Consider the following 22482-nt stretch of genomic DNA (forward strand, 5'->3'; position numbering starts at 1 on the left):
CAATTGGAATCCATCCTGCTTTAAGAGCACGAGCATTTAGGGGCTGTTCACATATCGCGTCTAAAAACCTGTGGAAAGCGTGGCTGTGCCGCTTTCTCCTTCTTTCCAAAGCGACTGCGCTCCTGTGGGGTCTGTCGTTGTTATGCAGCCATGAACTGCGCTCTCCACGACGACGAGGAAGTTTCAGCAAAGGATAAATTGATTTCTAGCCCTTGCATTAGCTCTACTACTAGATATATTTATGGAGATGAGAAATAAAACCCGCCCTGTACAGCTATGATCAGCTGTTCGGCTGAGCTTTCGATGTTTTGTTACAGAAAGGCCGAAGCTGATTGGTTGGTTCTTGTCACATGACCTGCAGTGTGTTTGCGGCATTCTGAAAAGTTGAGAATTTTTCATCTCGATGCGCCTGGAAAACGCACCGCATGCGTGTCCCGACCGTTCCATTATGAGTGCGCCGGCTGCGTGCCTACATTTGAAATAACGAATTTGAGCGCGCAAAAGACGCAATATGTGAATGGCCCTTTAAAGTGGTAGATGGCAAAACTGCTGTGCGCACTTAGAATCAGGGTTGCCAGGTTTGCGTAACAAAACCAGCCCAATTGCTATTCAAAACTGGCCCAATCATGGCCAAAACTAGCCCAATCGTGTTCCAGGGAAGGGGGAAGGGTGTCGCTTCAACCAACGGACTAAAAAAAACAAAGTGCTGCAACAGTGTAAAAGTAGCCCAATTCCGCGGGAAAACCAAGGACTTGGCAACACTGCTTAGAACAAGCAGAACTGTATTGTCTGCTGGTGTGGACGCTAATATAGTTACCATTATAGTTATCTTTACAGTTATCGTTCTAGGTGTGAACGAGCCTTAAGGCATCAAAAACACACACCACCCATAGAACACACTCTCCTCATCACACTTGAATTGTAGTGTATACTGTATACTAGCAAAATTTTCTTGTTAACTTATCTGTTAGGATATTGGTTACCTTCATTTTAAGATTTTTGTCCTTATTCTCTCTCAAGCTATGTTTCCCCGAAATGTTATACTTTTTGTCATTTATATTGATAGGACAGCATAGCAATGACAGGAAATGATGGAGATAACAGAAAAGTTATGGGGAAATTGTATAATAATGTGAACGTCTTACCCAGATCCATGCTCTTAGATGACTTCACATGATTCTGCTGACCTCCGTCAGTCAAAGAAGTGTCAGCTGAACAAAGACCTGAACTCAGACTGGATACACACACAAACAGAGAATATACGCATTTTTTCAGTATCGCTGTTCAACAGTATTGAGTCACTGCTTATAACAAGGAATAGGGATTGCACGACTACTCATTTTGACTAGACAGAATAGTAGTCAGTGGGTCAGTGTTTACCTTATGTAAATCAGTCACCATACCATTTGTGATACTTGCATTGTCATTCATCATAGTTTTTGTCATTCAGAACTGTTATTGCCTCATTTATCGTCAGTGAAAAAATGTCATTGACAAAAATTAGTCATCAAAGAAATCAACACTGATTGACAGAGGAAGTGTCCTCCTGCTTTTGCCATGTATTGACAAAAACTCAAGCCACGTGACCAAATGGTGTCAAAATGAATTGACTAGCCGGTGCAACCCCTAGAAGGAAAAAGAGACATGTTTGTCAATTTTGGTCCAAGGCAAATCCATGTTACCTCTGCTGGAGCTTCAGGCTGTCCTGTCTATGAGGATTAGTGGCGAAGCCTTCATCATCCCCCTCTTCCATGTGATTGTATCCCCCATTTGAAACTGTGAGAAAATGGGCAAACCACAGAGAGAGAAAAGCAATCATTAGAGCTCTGTGGAAATATTATGCGGGCTCATTTAAGAGGGGTCTGCTGGGGTCAGGCCAGCGGTGGAGAGAGGTGACGGTCTGGCTCGAGCGCTGAGACAGACAGACAGAGACGGAGACCATTATCAGCTCCAACACACTGCAATCTCCACTCACCTTTAATGATCTTTCACTCCTATGATAATGGGACTGGGGCCTCGGATTGACTTGATTTTTCTCCAAGCTTGGTTAAGCTTGTAAGAAAGTGTGTATGTCTGACAGAGACAGAGACTGTGGCTCTATAACTAAACATATTACTATTATTGTCATATTTAGTCCTATTTTTCATCTTTATTCGTCTTAATTAGTGTTGTTTAATGTTACTATTATTTATTAGTTTTTTTCTTTGAAAAAGTAATTTTTTTGTTTATTCTACACTAATGTATTCCATTTTACAGTATATATACATTCCCACTCAAAAGTTTGAGGTTATTTTTTAATGTTTTTAAAAGAAGTCTCTTTTGCTCACCAAGGCTGCATTTACTTGATCAAAAATATAGTAAAAACAGTAATATTGTGAAATATTATTATGATTTCAAATAACTGTTTTCTATTTGAATATATTTTAAAATGTATTTTATTCTTTTGATGGCAAAGCTGAATTTTTAGTATCATTACTCCAGTCTTCAGTGTCACATGATCCTTCAGAAATCATTCTAATATGCTGATTTACTGTTCAAGAAACATTTATTAATATCAGTAGTCACTTTTTAATCAATTTATTGAATCCTTGCTGAATAAAAGTGTTAATTTCTTTAAAAAAAAAAAGATCACAAACTGTTAAACGGTAGTGTAAAAAACAAAAAATGTGCAAAAAGAATTATATTATATATAATTATATAAAATTATATATATATATATATATTAATTTTGAAGTTTTATTAAGTGTTAACAATGAGATTATGTGGTTTTTATAATCAATTAACACTGCTTTTGTCATTTTTTTTTTTTTTTTTTTTCACAAGATGGACAAAATTTGGCACCAAAAAAGTCATTTGGTTTAACCAAAATTTTGGTTTTACCGAATGACACTTTTGGTTATACCGAATGACGATATTTTCAAAAAATGCTAACAGGCTGATATCTAGCTATCTAGTTAGTTAACTTGCTAGCTAGCTAGCAAAAGGACAATCAAACATTTTATATTTAGTACAGGTTTTTAAATGAAAAATTTTCCATGTTTTATAGCGGTTGTACCGAATGACCTGATGTTTCGGGACATGCGTATGAGCAAGTGAAAACACAAATTTTTTAAATAGTTAAGAGAGAGTTAGTTACTTTGCTTCACAACCATGTGGTCCTTTGCAGGTGTCTGAATGATGTCACATCCTGTCACATGATATTGAACGGACATTCTTTTTTTTTCACAACAAAGCAATGAATTCTACACATAATTTTAATACCATTAATACATGATACATGATGTTATAAAATCATGCCAAAATAAAAAAATATATACATTTATTTTAAGATATTTTAATGACTGTATTGGCCTTTGGACGGTCAAACCAAATGACCTTTCGACACTTCAAAATCTTTAAAATACCTTTATATGTAGCAAAATATAATTTTTATTATTGTTAAGGTCTTTGGACAAAAAAATAAATAAATAAAAATGACCCGTCATATATATATAGTCCTATTTCCACTGCATGTAAGTACATTTAATGCCAATAAAACCTACTAAACTGAAAATTAAATCAACTAATTGAAGAAGTGATTTACAGAGTGATTGTTAATGAGTGCATATATTTGTTTGTGTGATATATACTGTGTTAGCAGGTTAAAAAGATGAAACCAACAGCACAACAGAACGTGTAGAGAGGAGATGAATGAAACAGGAAGTGCAGTTAGCAGGATGATGTAGTGATTGTACACTCAGTTCATGTCTCATTTGCCTAAAGAGACTGCACACTACTGTTGCCTGGCTCTTGCTAGGCAACACAGAAGCCTTAAAACCACCTGCAGCAGAAAAAGACACAATGAGCTGTTTCTGAGTGTGTGTATAACTCAAGGACAGTTTATGAGCATTACCAAGAATTCTCATTATTTAGTTGATGTTGTTTTCAACTACTGTATCTAAAGCCCCACATGCCAAAGACACAAAGATCTTATTAATGTCTGTTAGGCCAAATAGTGCAGAACCAAAACAAAGTCTGGAGGTCTTTGTCTGAGAGCCAACAATGTAAAATCGAAAACAAATGCCTCAGATTTCCAGACACTTAGCAAACACATTTTATGAACAATCCACAGTATGAACAGACACTCATGAACAGTTCTAGAGTTAGACTAACCTCTTGTAATCATTTCCTACATCATTTTCTTTAGTACAGTCAAATGCATATGGCAGCTAACAAAGTGTATGTTGACTGTTAAAAAAAGAAGAAAACATATATGAATAAAATAAATTACTAAACTATATAAACTTCTATTTTATAATAAAAATATAAAGAATATAAATAAAAAAAATTGCAAATATATAAAAATTATTTAAACTTGAATTATTATAAGGAATTATTTACTTTTTGTGCTAAACAATGTGTGTTTGTGTGTGTGTGTATATATACATATATATATATACATATATATATATATATATATATATATATATATACACACACACACACAAACACACATTGTTTAGCACAAAAAGTAACAGTAAATCCATCATTTTAAGTAGGCTATACGTCATTTAACCATAAGCATACATATGGTGAACTTTAAAATTGTAATGAACTTTAAAATAAAATATATATATATAAAATAAAGTTCAATAACATACAAAAACATAAGATTTTTAACTTCTTCCTGTGGGTTGCTGGGATATGGATAGCACGTTGTTCTCCGTCTTTTTGATGGAGTGTCTGTGTTTTGGCGGAGTGGAGCTGGATATCGGTCCTGACAATCACATAGATCAGTGCGCCCCACCCAGCAGAACTTCATCATTACTCATCAGACTGCACTGGGATGACTGCTTATTAGTATTATATATCTCATCTGTTTGTGTGCTGCACAACTGCCATAATACATCATGCGCACAGATGCATGCGTGCACGCTTGCACACACACATGAACATACACACACTTGAGAGATGAACTGATGTTGGAGTGAATGAAAAAATGGATGTGTATTGCACACAAACACACGTACACACATTTGCAGCCATACACACTCACGATTATTTATCTGCTAAAGTGTGGCGTAGCCGAAATGAAATAAGTTGTTCCTTCAGAAGATGATGGATCAATGGTTCTTCCAGCTAAAACAGGGTTATTAATCCTAAACGATGTGAGCTACCAGACCTTTCGCCTGCAATAGCAAAACACCTCCTTATGTAAAACATTAACTGAAATAAAAGCCATGTTTCTCTTTGAGAGGGTTGGTATGAATCTATTACCACAGACACTGGACAGATATAATATTTCACATCTGCGTACAATATTCATAATGACAGTAAGCAGAACAGGGGAGGCTTTGCTGCATGAGTATATATATACACACAGTATATTGAGAATATATATATTGTAGGAAAAATTAATGGGAGAAATTGTAACGCTCAGTACAGCAGCTGTGGTAATTGAAGTCACATCTTTTAGTTTAGTTTTGAAAGACAATTGCCTTGACAAAGTCATCAAATTACTCTAATTACTGCAGTCTAAATTACTCTACAACACACATGTGCATTAGTTGAACCTAATACTAATGAAAAAGTTTTGAAACATTCTTTTCTTTTCTTTTCTTGTGTGTGTGTGTGTGTGTGTATATATATATATATATATATATATATATATATATATATATATATATATATATAGGGCTTGACAGTAACACCGTGTCCTAACCAGACGCGACGTGACGCCGCAACACGCGATAAAAGGTATCTTTTCCGTGTTAATCAGAGTTTTTGTCCTAACCAGCCGCGACGGCGACACGCGAATATTCTATTTTAGAAATGGTTTCTATTTCTCCGTCGTGGCTGGAATAGCAACACAAAGTATGGCAATGATAATATCAGGTAATGTTTATGTGCTTTATTTAATGTTAAAATCGTCTAATCTGAGTTTGAATATCATTCTGTGCTCCCAGCTTTTTAGCTGTAATGAAAACAACACTGGCTAATTCACCTCAGAACTTGAAAATAAAATAAATGGGCACAAGAACGTTCAAACTGTCAACTCAATGTGCACAAACAAGCGTATTCTATGACAGATTGTTTCAGTCGCTCTGTATGTACTTTAAATAATGTTTAAATGGTGTAATATTTATGAATTTTACTATGTACTTGCCCATTTCATTGTGTCTGCTGTGCTCTTGCCAAGAGAGCCCGCCCACACTCTCTTCTGATTGGCTGTGGTTTTTGATTGATTTTATCGCTTCTCATTGTCGCATCGCGTCTAGTGTGGACAGTCAAATTTAAACTTATCGCATCGCGTCTGGTTAAGACACGGTGTAACACCCGCAAATAACCTGCCAAATGTGGGTGGATTTCAGCTGTGGCATGTAACACAGTCACTCCTACTAGCCACTTTGGTGGGTTGAATATTATATATAATATATACATTCTTCAATTGTAGTCTTTTAAAAAGGCATCTGAAATAATAAATAAAATAGTGTTGTCAAAAAACACTTCAAATACTCATTTTCCACAAAATATAGACACAATAGCTGCTCTTTCTTACTCTCTCATCTCTCTGACAGCAAGTTGACAAAAACCTGCCTCCCCTCACTCACTCATTTCATCTGCTCCGGATGAATATTGTTGGTGTTACAGGGCTTAAATTTTGCCATGGAATTGCGTGTATTGCGCATAATTTTACTCATTCCTGCAGATTTTTTGCTCACACCCAAAGTGCGCACACATAAAGCTGCATCTCAGTACTGAATTGAGTATTTTTTGCTGCTCATCGTGCTTAAACAGTCAAAATACACAACAAAATAATGTCAAAATGCTTGGTGAGCATTCCCATAAACACAGTCAGTTAAAGATTAATGGGTCCATGCGTCAGATCTTAAAGTGACAACAGCCTAATATACCTGCTGCCAAATTATGAGATAATATTAAAATATCTATATGGCCAATTTTCCCCATGGTATTGATGTCAAAATTGTGGCCAAGGAAAAGGCAGAGAGGCTAGTAACTTTGGGAAACCACTAGCCACAGTGGCCGGTGAGCAAAAAAATTAATGGTCTCTTACTTTGTGTAAGCCACTATGCCTTGTTAAAATGTGTTTTCTTTAAAGAAAAAAAAAATCTGACATGAAAAAACAAAACATAAACAAAACATACATCAAATTAAATGTCTCCATGATGTACATGTGCTATTAGGGATGTTACCAAAAAAAAATATCTCTTACTTGTTTTCTCTCTGATCTTACTTGTGTTTTCTCTCTGATTTCCTCTGAATATATATATATATATATATATATATATATATATATAGTGCTTCCCACACATAGACTTTACTTGGGCGGGCCGCCCAGGTATATTAACGGCCGCCCAAGTATATTTGGAGACACATTTATGCTTTTATTATTTTTATCCTCTTATACTTTTGTATCCGCCCAAGATAATGAAACCATCCGCGATCGATTAACTAGTGGAAAATCTCCCCTGGCACTACGCGTTTCATACCTGCTCATTCTGCGCGCGAGAACTGCTTACTCCCGCTAACATTTCCACGTGTGCTGCAGAGAAGCAGTGAATATTTCACAAAGACCGCTGCATGTTGCAAAGTCACAAGGCGGCGCTGTTGCGCGTTCTACACCTCTACAAGCTCGCGCAACAGCGCTTCAGACTGCTTCAAAGTGATTCTCAGTCAATGAAAAGCGCAGATGTATACCAAACGATTGCTAATGAACTCAAGTTGATGAATTATGACAATGTCTACTTTATGGCCTTTATATAATATTTTTTAGACGGTTGTAAGAATCTGAAGGATCAGCCCGCATTTCAAAATAAGAGTCCTGATGTATTTCGGGCTTGTTTATAATTAAAAGTCACACACTAAGTTTTTTTTTCTTCTTCTAGGCATTATTGGTATTATGGTTACACAATAAATTGTATTTAATTTGATTTACATTTAATTCATAGTAAATTATTGTAGTCTCCCCCACAGGAAGAGAAGACCAAGAACATTATTTGACCTGTATATTATTCACTATATAAAATTTACTAGTAAAATTTATGTCCCATTCACTGAGAGAGACACTATATGACATAGCAAGGAGAACATAGAAAAAGGATAACCATTTAAATGTGTAATTTTGCATAATTTACAATGCATAAAAATGCATAATATTAATATGTAAATAAATGTAATAGTATGTTATGTAATTAAAATTCATTTCAATAAATAAAAATGCTGTTAAAAATCACACATTATGTGTTGTTTGTCAGATAGTAGACCGTTTTTGTGCCGTGGGTACAGGAGGATTATTCCCCCGGCTACCACCGCAAGTATATTTCAAACCTGTGGGAAGCACTGATATATATATATATATATATATATATATATATATATATATATAGCAATCATTCAATACCATAAATATGTCAATCATTCAGTACCATGGTATAAAATACCATAGTATTATCATCTGATACATCACTGAATGTAGCAGCACAGTGTTTTTTGTAAAGGATAGGAAAGAAAGGCCTGCGATAAAGCAAATAAACAAAAATATTTGTAATTTAAACTCCATAAACTCAAAGTTCATCATCTCATGAAGGCGTTAGAGGGCAGAGAAAAACTCGTCCCACAACAGAGATAGACAGAGTTCAGAAACAGTAATATTCATACCAACCCACACTTCCACCCTCTCCTCAGCTCCTGGCCCACTGTTATGCAGGGTTATAATTAGAGCGATTCTCCCGAGAAGCACCACTTCAAAAGCAAACACAATACACATACATATGTACGAAATCATTAGCTTTCATTTACAGCTCAAACAACTACCAGTAAATTACTTCCCTCAGCCCAAATGGATATGCCACGCTAAAAAAGAATCACTCTCTTGATGAGGGCATTATGCATTTTAAATTGTTTGTTACGCTATGTTGCGAGTGGACCGCATTACTGTTGCGCCTGTGGAAACATGGCCTAGATAAAGTGCACATCAACTTAATGATTTCAAGGTCAGGGCGAGAGAAACCAAGGCAAACACACGATCACAGCATGAGCGAAGGGCTTGGTTTCCTTTTTTCCACTTCCCTTGCCATCATATTTTCTTTACTTAGGAGACAACCGTACCTAGAACCACTTCCAGTCAGAGAGAGAAAAGAAAGAATATTTTTGAACTGCATATATTTATGAACATGAGAGCATCGGTCTATCAAGGAAATAAACAACGGGGAGAAGCGTGAGGTGTCAGGGATGGGAGATATGAAGCTGATGCAGCTGATACTGGACTATTTGTATTATTTCTTAGAATTGTGCTCACTGGGAATCCCAATGAGTAGTGTGTGCGTGAAATGCAGTCCTCGGGAAAAACGAGCAGGCAGCTCCATTTTAAGCCTCTCTCTCGCTCTATCTGTCTGTCTCTAGTTGTGTTGAAATCCTGCAGGAGGAGTGTTACTCTTTCATGTTCGGTTAAAGGGATGGTCCACACGACAGGCTATGCACACAGGCATTTCACATGAAAAGAATTGCAAATGTGCCCCAATTCTCAGACGAGTTAAACTTGCAGTTCCTAATACAGCTGTGATAAAAGAGTCTTTCCAGGCATGAAAGAGAGGGAAAGAAAGACAAAGAAAGATAGCACATGTATGACAAGCACACTGTATCGATAGTGACAGGCATTCATGTACAAACATATTTCCAGTATGGCACATGGACAGACTCAGACAATTGCTCTGTTACAAAACCTAGTTAGTAGCATTTAAAAGGCCTCAATATAGTATATCAGCCCACATGAGGCAACTCAACGCATAGAATTAAACTGATATTAAAGGGATAGTTCACCCAAAAATGAAAATTCTGTCATTAATTACTCACCCTCATGTCGTTTCAAACCTGTAAGTCTTTCGTTCATCTTCTGAATACAAATAAAGATCTTTTTGATGAAATCTGAGAGCTTTCTGTGCCTCTATATACAGCTGCACAACTGACACTTTGACGCTTCAGTAAAGTTCATAAAGAGATCGTAAAACTAAACATATGAATTGAGACTTGATCGCTTTATACACTGAACAGATTTAATTTAGGCTTTTATTAACATATAAACATTCATCTGCTCACACATCAGTTATGGTAAATGGAAGCTCAAGCATGTTTGCTTGACGTGCGAGCTTCTGCAAGAGGTTTGTTCTCGCACATCAAGCAGGTTCAGTGTTATGTTCGCTGATCAGTGTTTATATGTGAATAAAAACCTAAATTAAATCTGTTCTTCATATAAAGGGATTGTGTCTCTTCAGAAAATTTGGACTAAACCACTCAATTCATATGGATTAATTTTATGATCTCTTTATGAACTTTTTGTTGCATCTAGCATCAAAGTTTCAGTTGTGTAGCTGTCTATGGAGGAACAAAAAGCTCTCAGATTTAATTAAAAGATCTTCTTTTGTGTTCTGAAGATGAATGAAAGTCTTATGGATGTGGAACGACATGAGGGTGAGTAATAAATGACAGAATTTTCATTTTTGGGTGAACTAACCCTTTAAATACTATCATTAATATTAAGTCTGCACTGATAAGACACTGATAAGCTGATAATTATGTTTGATGATCGATAAATGGCCAATATATTATACAAATGTAAAATATATTAATATAAAAATATATAAAATAAATAAAAATTTTACATTTTAAACACTACAAGTGAATGTAGGCATCGTAACATTACAGTATAATGTACAGTATGAACAATGGAGATTCATTTTGAGATTTGCTAAAGGTGGCCACATTTAATTGTTATTAAATTATTCACGTTTTAAAGTTTAAGTTAGCATGACGGCAAAAGTAATATAGGTGTAATCAGTGGAAATGAGCACGTTACATATCTATTATTGTCTAATATTTATCCAGCATCAACAGAAATATACTAGCGTTCAAAAATTTGGGGTCGGTAATATTAACTAACCATGCTAAGCTAAATTTATTTGATAAAAAAATACAGTAAAACAGTACTAATGTGAATATTTAAATATGTAAATATGAATATGTAAATATTTTTACAATCTAAAATAACTGTTTTCTATTTTAATAACTTTTAAAATGTAATTTATTCCTGTGATGGCAAAGCTGAATTTTCAGCATCATTACTCAAGTCTTCAGTGTCACATGATCCTTCAGAAATCATTCTAATATGCTGATTTTGCTGCTCAAGAAACATCTCTGATTATTATCAATGTTGAAAACAGTGGTGCTGCTTAATAACTTTTGTGGAAACTGTGACAGATTTTGTTTCTAAGGATTCTTTGATGAATAGAAAGTTAAAAAAACAGCATTTATTTCAAATAGAAATCTTTTGTAACATTACATGTCTTTACTCTTACTTTTGATCAATGTAAAGCCTTCGTCAAGTCGCACATTAGCAAGACCATGTTTTGCTTCTCATTCTGTACGTCATTTTGTGTACAGATATCAAAAGTACTATTTGTTTTGTTTTGACCACCTTTAAGTCAAAATGAAGAGTCAAACTTTATCAGTCTAGCTGATGAAAAGGCAATCTGCAAGCAAATGCGCTGTAGATGACAGAAATATATTAGCACTAGATATCTGTGTGGCCTTCTCCTTGAAAGTCTCATTGCCGCACGGACCGACTGTGAGATAAAGACACAGCGAGCCCATCACTCACCCGCACATCGCTCATAGATGCTGTTCATCACCATGGGGGGCTGAGTGCTGCCATCTGATTGGCCGAGGTGCCCTGCCTGTCCCACGCAGCTATCAAAGGATCGATTGAGAATTCGCCGTGCTTCCTGGAACTCCTGCGAGAGAAAATGAGAGAAGCCGTGTCACCGTATCGATTCTGTTTGTGAATTATGGAAACAGAAGAAGCAAATCTGAGCGCCGGGATAGGTAAAGACTTTCAAATAGCAGGCAGATCGTTACGCCGGCTTCGGCATTCATCACAAAACAAATACCACATTAAGACTCAGGTTTTGGAGGAAGGAAGACAACAAAGAGATGAAAACAGCGCAAGAATCTGCTCCTAGAAGTGCTCTTAATTCATCTGATTAGTCTAGATGTCAGTGGCATGAAGGATTTAAGCCACTCGCACAGATGTTACAGATTTTCTGTCTCTTTCCCCCAGAGAGAAAAAGCAGAATGGTAATTCATTTCATTATCTTGCCCCCAGGCCTGAAGCGCCACTATGAAATATGTTAATTCGATTGGCAGATTTCGAATGCTGGAGAGAGGCAGGGTGCAGCGCATCAGATGGGTCTTCTAATGGTCTGTTCAGATACTGCACATGTTGCCGGCATTTGGTTAACTGGGGATCATTAGTGAAGCAAACCGCTCGCATAAAATTTTGTAAATAAAGGTGTGTGTGTTTGTATTATTTTTTTTTTAGGCCCTGAGTGTCTGAAGGTCTGAAACCAGCAATTATGGAGAAAGCCAAGAAGTCATATCTCCACTGGAATAGAGGGCACCTGTTCAGCACTGTTATGTTTAAACATTCATGTTTTAATGTTAAGAATTGGCTGAGGTGCCTGGGCAATATGTAAAAGACTAAAGGCTGGAATATACTACATGACTTTCAAAATCTGAGCAGATTTTAAAAACACTAGGCATCATACACTTGCCAACTTTTAAAATGGTTACAGAGACAAACTGGGCATCATACACTAAACAAGTGTGGATCACACACTACCGGACTTTCAAGTAATTCTGAACACAATAAACTCAAGCAGAAATTTGCACTTTGCTGCTAGGAGACACATGACAAATTAAGGGTGCTTTCACACTAGCATTTTGGTGCACACCCGGGTTCATTTGACGTCAGAGTTCGGTTCGTTTGGATGATGTGAACGCTGTCTTCCGAACTCGGTTGCACACCCGTGAACCATACCCGGGTCCGCTTAAAAAGGGTGGTCTGAGGTATGTTCATGTGAACTCCGATATGGTTCACTGCTGATATGAACACAATCGTAATAAATTGCGGAAGTGAACCGCTATTAATGACGTGTGTTTGTGCACTTTCCTGACAAGCGTGACTGCCGTACTGCAAACAGAGAGCTGTATATCTCATTTTTGCTCGCCTTCAGTGTTCTTTAGAGCATTTGCAGTACATTTGTGGTGGATAGACGCAAGTGCTGTTGCGTACTAAAGCTTTGGAAACAAAACTAATGGTTCAAAATCAAAAATATAAAAAATGAATGAGCATCGCTATTAGGGGTGTAACGGTACACAAAACTCACGGTTCGGTACGTACCTCGGTTTTGAAGACACGGTTCGGTACGGGTTCAGTACAGCAGGTGGGAAGAAAACTAAACATAAAATTGCTTTTTTTTTTTTTTTATTAAACAGTGGTTTACAGTGTTTCTTTCCTTAAATATATTAAATTAAATTATAACTAAAAGTTTCTTAAGGATAAAAAACTAATCTCTGTTTGAACATTATGCCACTATAATATTAAAGGTTAACAACTGAGCCCAAACTATTAGTCTAAATTCAATCTCTTTTAGATATAATAATCAACACTCAAATAACAAATTGTATGCAAACATGTAAGTTGCACATAAGGCAGTTTTTGCATTAACTTCTAAATCTAATTATAAAATTATGGTTTTACTCCAATTCGTTGTTGAAATATGATCATTTATACACATTGGCTGTCATTTTCATGACAGATTTATTTAAACATACATTAAATAAAGACATCACTAACAAATTAAGTAAAATATAATGAATATTTGGGCTAATACAGTGCATATATTAAGTGAAAGAGTACATTTTTCTGGTGAACTAACAAGCTGTGGACACTGAATGGCTTTTCTGAGGTAAATGCTATGTGACATTGTTTACAAGCTGTTTTATTGACATCTTTCCACCATTGAAACACTGATTCATGAGATATGATACGTTGATTACATGAGATATGATATGTTTCAATAAGTTGTACTGTATCTTTCACCATACCTTCAGATGCTCATTCATGTTTATTCTGTAAGTAGTACTGTATTAAAGAGGAAGAGATGATCTCGTTCACTCGCACTCCACGCTGCCGGTTGAACTGAGGCGCCTATACAGCGATCTGCCACGCCACATCAAAACGGCATTTTCTTTTTAAATTTCTTGATTTTGTGGACAGAATTTGAAGGATGACACCTTGTTTCTTATCAAAAGTAGGTTATTGGTGGTTAGGCTACAATGCTGCATTCGTCGTGTACTGCTTTAGTCTTATCCACCCGTCTTTGTCCGTTGTCGTAATTCACCGGGAAACCGAAATGTTCCCAAACAGGAGACCTTACTGTTTCAGTGTAATGCATTCGGTACACACATGCACTGTTCCCGAAAGCCCTGTACCGAAACGGTGCGGTACGAATACATGTACCGTTACACCCCTAAGCGCTATGCATTTTTCCGCCTTCTCCTGCGCCGTTGATACCAAGCAACGGTGTAAACAGCTGCTGCTTTGATGATGCAAACTCACCGTGGTTCGGACCCAAATAATATAATCTGAACACAGTCCAGCGGGGGCAGGGGTGGGAGGGTTGGTGAAGCAATCGAACTCTGGTTCGGCAATCGAACCAAGTGTGAAAGCACCCTAAAACAATAGGTGTTCTAAAATTGATAAAAAAATCTAACATGGTCAATCACGTTTGACTGGAAGGAATCAGTCTATGAAGCTAAAAAAATCTGAATCCGTGTCCATCATACATCACACACTATATGATCTGTCAACTCCGACTGCCCAAAATCTGCAGATTGGCTCTAACTTTAGAAAAACTAGCACCAACACGTCCATACTGCAAATCGGGGCAAAAAAATCAGTCCGTGTAAATTAAAGGCTAAAAGCCTGGGTATACTTTATTTTCTGCATTCTGCTCAGTCATGTCTGCACAGCTTTCAAAGCATACTTAACTGCTGATAAGCAAAGATGGACATGTTCGACACATGTACAGTACAATTGCTTTTTCATACTCTTCCAGACATCAGAGGGCAGCACTGAGTCAAGTCATTTACAGTTCATTCATTTGGAAAGATGGAAGAAGAAAAGTAGCGGATCCGCCATTGCAAAGTTTAGAACAAGAGCCAAAACAAAAACGATGGAGAATTATATGCTGCAGCGTGTTGTTTTGTGTGCTCTTTACACACTCTTCTTCGACTACGGCACAGTACATCACAACTGTTCGTATTGCCACCTAGTGGACTCTTCTGTCTTAACATTCACCTTGCGCATGCGCTGTTGTACGTAACACAACCCATGGTCACAAGGATTGATCTGCACACAGACGGTGTGCGAAGATGTCCACAGACCCACCCGATGACAATTACATCACGCGGACAGTGCGTGGGACGTTGCGGAAATTGAATGGCCGAAGTAATGTATACTTTCGGCTTGAGAGATAGTGGAAAATTGTTGTGTACAACTAAATTGGGTGTGTTTTTGGTGCAAGAAAGCTTGACTAACATCTTAAGTGGACTTTGGGGAGAAATAAAATGGTACAGAAGTGTATAAAGTGGCCCTTTTAATGTTAACGGCAGTAAGAGCAGGTCTGTGGAGGAGGTGGCCTGTGGGGAACAGAATGCAGGCTGCCAGGAGAGGAACCAGTGATGGGGACTAAATGAGATTACAGGAGGGGATCAATGAGGATTCCCAAGCCAACTTTTCCATTTCCCTTATAATATTTATCAGAATAAAAAAGGACACAGAGCTTGCAATTTTGAGAGGATGAGATTCTGAAAACACAGCTGAATCGATAAAAATTAACAGGAAATGTTGGGGGTGGGAAGAGGGAGTGTAAAAGTGTATTGCAGAGTGTTTTAGGAGGTTCATGCAGTGGATGGAGGGATGCTGGGATTGAAATGTTGCTGCACTGCAGGTTAACCAGGAGCTCAGAGGTATGGCTTAGTCAATTACTTCCTACCTCATCCAGACAAGAACACAGTCCTTCAGAGAAGGCAGGAATGCACCTAGTTGGGACAACTGTCAATGTGGGGTGTGAAAAATCACAGCCCAAAACAACATATTTATTGCTTAAACATAGGGTAGGTCATTTTCAGAGAGGCAGGCAATAGTGAGCTAGCTTTGAAAGCATAAGATCCCACCCTCCCTTCAGACAGTCCCCAAAGCCACGGCTCCTCCAAAACACATGAACGCGCACAGCATGGAGCAAACAAAAGCGTCATGAGAGACGGCGTTAAACTATGTCATATCTCAAAGCACATAACATTGCAAAAATAATGAATATAAACAACTTCAAGAGTACTAACCTGTACCACCTGACTGCTGCAGAATAATTTAGCGCTGATAGTGTTGTCATTGAAACGCATAAATTCGAGTGACGAACCACGTCAAAGGTTTCCATCGCTTCCAAATTACAATAGTTATAGCATGAATGCAGCATAAGCTCGTTATTTTGGTTCAGGAGAAACTGTAAAAGGTGTCTGCTGTTTTGGTTGTAGCGCTCGTAACTGGAGTCTGTCTTAACTCTGCATAGCATGAAACAAGCTGATGACGTTTGATGTCGGCACGAACAGGGTGCGCGAGGGTATGTAAAACATACATTGACAGGCAGGTAGGGCATCCTATCATATCCCTCGGGCCGAGGGATATAATTGTTGAACATTTTATGGTCCTACGACTTCCACAGATGATATAAATACATTTAAATACATTTAGACCATTTAACTTAGTGAGTGCTATCGGGATGTGAAGAGACTTTCAACCAGAATAACAAAAAATGATTTGAAGCAAACCACATACCCTGCCTTTAACATACAGCTATTTGGAGTGGGATTTTGGACCAGTGAAATTCCACTGTGGGCGGGGCTAATGAAACCAAAACAAAGCAAACAACATCTTAACTTGCAATGCTGTTTATGTTCGTCACTGAATTCAGAATTGAATTGAGAATGCCTTTTAAACTGAATTAAGGAGGCAACCAAGAGCCAAAATTCAAATTTAAATGTAAGGAAGTTAAATAAATTTTATAATATAAATAAATTATGCCACTGTAATGTAGAACTGGGGAACTTTATGAACAATATCTAAAAATGTTGTGAACTATTTATTTGTGGCTGTCTTAATTGACTAAGATTAGAGAAATATTTAATTTAATAATACTAATAATAAAGCATAATTTATTAATGTTTTATAGAAAACCTTAGTGTTAATGACTAATGAAATTCCTTTGTTATACATATACATACATATATTCCTTTGTATAACAATAACTATATTACCGTGCACAGCAAAGGTTCCGTTTATTAGAAGTGCACGCTGCAGTTTTGTCATCTGCTGCTTTTAATGCTCAAGCTATTTAACGTCAGGTGGATTCTGATTGGCTGTTTTTCTCATTCATCAGCTGGAAAAGAAACGTTCTGAAAGTGATTCCAACAAAATCATTCCTCTGTCGTTATTGTTCCTTATTCTCCTAGAATTAGAACAATTATTAAAAAGTTACCTTTATAGTTATAGTATTTCCTGTTATTGTCGCTTTACATTCAGAATTCTGTAAAACCCTACTGGTTAGGACAGTGTTAAACCGAATGAACCAGCAAAATTTGGGTAACATTCTGTCTGTGTTTGTGGTCCTTTTTGTGACGAGAGGTCAACCTGCATTTCATTTACAGACAGGCTGAGAATGACACAAGAAGACACTGGTCAGAGGATGAAAGGTATGTCATTTCCCACAGCCTCTACCTTAATGTGCTCACCATCCTCAGACACTGCTCTCTCTGTCTGTTAGCCTCATCTACACTTTTCTGCTCGAGGTCCCATCCACAAAATCTCCTCAGACTCCACTTACATCTTAATCAGCATCACAAAGCATACAGTTCAACATGCTGTTAAGGACAAAAGTGGCTTGGCAGGCCTGAGCGACCGCCCGCAGCACCAGCAAACCTCCCAGCACTCCTCTGGCACAAGAGGAGGAGGAAGCAGTCTCTCGGGCACTGATCATGTAGGCTCTCTCCCTGGGCTACTTTTCATTATTAATGCCCACGCTGTAATGAGATTATGACAGGGCTGTTTAGATGGCTGTCTGAGAGAAACGGTGAGAAGGATTGATTAGATCAGACTGTGGTATAATAGTGTTTAGTCTGCAGAGAGAAGAGAGATGGCACTCCCATGGCACATTTCCATAAAAACATTATCAGCATTTTTTTTTTTTTTTTTTTTTTTTTTTTACAGATTTAAAATATCAGAAATAAATATAAATAAAATAATATTTATTTATTTATTTATTTATGCAAGGGTGGAGTGATACCCAAAAAATTACTATATACATATATAAAACGCGCACACACACACACACACTTATTTGATAAAAATACAGTTAAAACAGTAATAAAGTAAAATGGTATTACAATTTAAAATAATTCATATACACAGATCAGGCATAACATTATGACCACTGACAGGTAAAGTGGATAACACTGATTATCTCTTCCATCACGGCAGTTAGTGGGTGGGATATATTAGGCAGCAAGTGAACATTTTGTCCTCAAAGTTGATGTGTTAGAAGCAGGAAAAATGGGCAAGAGTAAGGATTTGAGTGAGTTTGACAAGGGCCAAATTGTGATGGCTAGACGACTGGGTCAGAGCATCTCCAAAACTGCAGCTCATGTGGGGTGTTCCCGGTCTGCAGTGGTCAGTATCTATCAAAAGCCGTCCAAGGAAGGAACAGTGGTAATGGGCGGCCAAGGCTCATTGATGCATGTGGGGAGCGAAGGCTGGACCGTGTGGTCTGATCCAACAGATGAGCTACTGTAGCTCAAATTGCTCAAGAAGTTAATGCTGGTTCTGATAGAAAGGTGTCTGAATACACAGTCCATCGCAGCTTGTTGCGTATGGGGCTGCATTGCCGCAGACCAGTCAGGGTGCCCATGCTGACCCCTGTCCACCGCCGAAAGAGCCAGCAGTGGGGAACATATGGGGAACACATGACACCAGGATGCACTATGGGAAGAAGGCAAGCTGGCGGAGGCAGTGTGATGCTTTGGGCAGTGTTCTGATGGGAAATCTTGGGTCCTGCCATCCATGTGGATGTTACATTGACACGTACCACCTACCTAAGCATTGTTGCAGACCATGTACACCCTTTCATGGAAACGGTATTCCCTGGTGGCTGTGGCCTCTTTCAGCAGGATAATGCGCCCTGCCACAAAGCAAAAATGTTTCAGGCATGGTTTGAGGAGCACAACAATGAGTTTGAGGTGTTGACTTGGCCTCCAAATTCCCCAGATCTCAATCCAATCGAGCATCTGTGGGATGCGCTGAACAAACTAGTCCGATCCATGGAGGCCCCACCTTGCAACTTACAGGACTTAAAGGGTCTGCTGCTAACATCTTGGTGCCAGATACCACAGCACACCTTCAGGGGTCTAGTGGAGTCCATGCCTCGACGGGTCAGGGCTGTTTTGGCAGCAAAAGGGGGACCAACGCAATATTAGGAAGGTGGTCATAATGTTATGCCTGATTGATGTATATACTAAATGTAATATTCTTGTGATAAAAACAAAAATGCATTTTTATGCACCAATATTAACATGCATATGTTTGTTTATTTGAATCACATTGTTTATTTGAATCAAACTGATTCACAGACATGAAAATGCACTTACCAACTAACTCTACAAAAACTGAGGTTTAAATGAGAGACTGTTAACATGTCTGCTAACCCTCTAAAAATACTCATGAGGGATCACAAAACTATTTAATAGCCAAATAAAAAAGCTATTAAAATCACTGCTATTTTCACCATGTCACTTATTTTTAAATTGCCAGCAGAATCATCTAAAATATAGCATGGAAATTCAATACATCACTCAACTCTACCTGGTACCACATCCAAAAAAGCTTTTAGTTTTTTTTTTTTTTTTTTTTTTTTTGGGGGGGGGGGGGGGGGGGGGGGGGCCTCAAAAACTGTTCCAGGAGCTTTCAAACGAGGCAATATCTGTTTTTTATCTCCATTGCTTTCTTCCTCCTCTCTTCCTCTTCAACAGTTTGCCTCCTTTTTCATGAATTTTCAGAGAATTAGCCAAACCTGGACTGGGATTGTGAGTATGTGTGTGAGGCTAGTCTTTGATGTCTCTAAAAAAGTGCCCATAATTAGCTAAGTTAGGTCAGGAGACATGGACACACAGCAGATTCAAGCAAGAACACATCAGCATGTTTATTCCCAGAAGCTCACAGAGACTCTGGAGAACAGACTCACAGAAAAAGTAAGTCTGTAAAGAATTAAAACTGGCTCCAGGCCTGAAGATAACTTTTTGGACTTTATTTATTAAAGCTAAAAAGAATCAAAACGCTACAATAGGCTGAAATGTATTAAGATAGTACAAACCGCATAATATGAAGAAATAAAAGCTTCAACAATACATTCTCTTAGTGCCTTGTGGGTGTAGAAACTAATCTCCCATTTATTACAGGATAAAGCTCTTACTTGTGATACTAAAAGCATGCTGAGCAATATCTCACCATCAGTCCATCGTCAGGACCAAACTTTCATTCTCCTTCATCTGGCTTCCATGATCTATTGATCTGAACCCAGCGACAACCTCTCTGGTCCTATACAAAGTCACAATCTGTCCCTCATTCATTCACGTTTTTTTTTCCCTTTCATCCATCCACAAACTAGCATCTCATCCCACCTCTACACACGAGGGTCAATGGCATCCCATCGGCCCTGACTCCACTCTGCGCCCCATTGGCAGCCATGATGGGGGCGTCCACAGCCCATAAAGCATAATGAACATGAATCTTTATTTTATGAGAACAATAACACCCTGGCCTGGCCATGCCCGTCCCTCCCAGCCTGTCAGTCTGAACAAAGAGCCCCCAGTAACCATCAATCCATGTGGCCAGAGGGGCAGCTCCTTTGTGTAGCCTAATTACACACCACTTTAGAGCAGTTGGAGGCCTTGGGGTGGAGTGTGTCAGCACGTGTGTGTGCATGTGTAAGATATAGAGGGAATCCTGGGGTGAGCATATGGCTGCTCTCGAACCCAGGTGCAGGGGAGGAGAAAAGGCTAAAACATCCCGCTGGAGGCAAATTCCACCAGCACAGAGGAAATGATGGAGAAAGTTAAAGGATGTGGAGTACTAACGGCAATTACCAGACATTCTGACTAGCTTTTACGACATGGCGAGCATCTGTCTGCTCCCGGTCTTAAACGCTTGTCAAGTAGAAGTCATTAATACAAAATCATGCATTATTTTTGTCTAGACTGATGTATCACAATTGTTTGAATTACTGGAAGCTACTTTCTGGTGATATTAGCATGGCAGTATCAATGTATGGAATGACATGGAGATTTCAACTTTATTTCGAATGTCTTAAACTGTGGTCCTGTGAGATCGTCTAATGCCAGTAGGTATGTACAAGTCAGAAAAAAAAGGAGCACATCCTAACCCTATACATCACTCAACTCTCAATTCACAGACAAATGTACCACATGGCAATAAACACTCATAGAAACACCATTGTGTTGGAATGCAGTACTATAAAATTCCAAGTCTTGGCCTCAGTCAAGGGCTTCATTCACACAGTCAGCGATTGAGTTCGACAATCATATTTACTAACAGTCTCTCAAACTGTCCTGTCCAAACAAAATGCTTATGGTAGCAGCTTGAATACTGCCTGTACGAATAAATAACCAAAGTATAAGCCTATTTTTCTATGAATAACAAACAACAGCAGCAAACACTGTGATGGTGATCACAGTCTTTGCTAGACCCTTTTTACCAGGATACGATCCTTAAGGTGATGATACATGGGACAACTTTTTGAGCAATGTCGCTGGGCAATTTTGGGCACTTTTCCATTGAAAATGGGCAACACATTTCGATCTAAAGTATCCAGATAGAAATTTGTTGGCCATTCTCAATAGGAAAGTGCCTAAGCAACATCGCTCGACAACATTGCTCAAAAAGTTTCCCCGTGTATCATCACCTTCAGTCAAATACTGCTGTGCTCCAGAAAACTATCACTGATAAATCCTTGTCTGAGAATGGAAAATTACCATAAACCAACCTGAGAATCATTTACCCTGATATTTGTTTTCACAATATTTAGCAATCATATTATGTGTTTTCTATCATCTGTGTAGAATAATTACTAGTAACTGCATATTCCCAAAATGAATCACTCTTTTGATCGAATCGATCAAACGGGTTTGTAAAAATGTCTGAAATTGTTTGTGATTCAACTTGATAAATTAAGACAGTTCAGTTAGGCACTGAATCATTTGTAGCGATTTCTCACACCGAAGTAGCAGCAGAAATAGAAACACAAAGAAAGCAAACAGAGATAGATGAGGTGGATATTTGCATTTAAACCATTGTAGGAAACAAAACAAATGGCAAATGTTTGTAAATGATGAAGCAGTTCTGAAGTGATGAAGCATGTAGATTTTAAATGAGAAAAACTGCAGTGGTTCTCAAAGTGGGGGTGCACAGGTACTGCGGGGACGAACACGCCGCTGTCATGTTCCGGTGAGAAGATGTAAGAA

The 22482-nt window shown here is 38.1% G+C and overlaps 1 protein-coding gene across 10 annotated transcripts in view; it reads right to left on the bottom strand.

The window, feature by feature from the left end:
- Window positions 1–22482, bottom strand: part of pard3bb (par-3 family cell polarity regulator beta b) — a 400101-nt gene that overhangs the window by 197733 nt on the left and 179886 nt on the right. For 9 of the 10 annotated variants that reach the window (XM_051906928.1, XM_051906931.1, XM_051906932.1 and 6 more), the window contains 3 exons: window positions 11654–11786; window positions 1683–1776; window positions 1146–1234 (listed from right to left, as the gene is read on the bottom strand). In XM_051906928.1, coding sequence (XP_051762888.1) covers window positions 1146–1234; window positions 1683–1776; window positions 11654–11786 — 316 coding nt within the window. The remainder of the gene's footprint in view (window positions 1–1145; window positions 1235–1682; window positions 1777–11653; window positions 11787–22482) is intronic. The other variant, XM_051906926.1, reaches the window with a different exon arrangement.

Source organism: Ctenopharyngodon idella, chromosome 9 (assembly GCF_019924925.1).
Source record: "Ctenopharyngodon idella isolate HZGC_01 chromosome 9, HZGC01, whole genome shotgun sequence".
Lineage (NCBI taxonomy): Eukaryota > Metazoa > Chordata > Actinopteri > Cypriniformes > Xenocyprididae > Ctenopharyngodon > Ctenopharyngodon idella.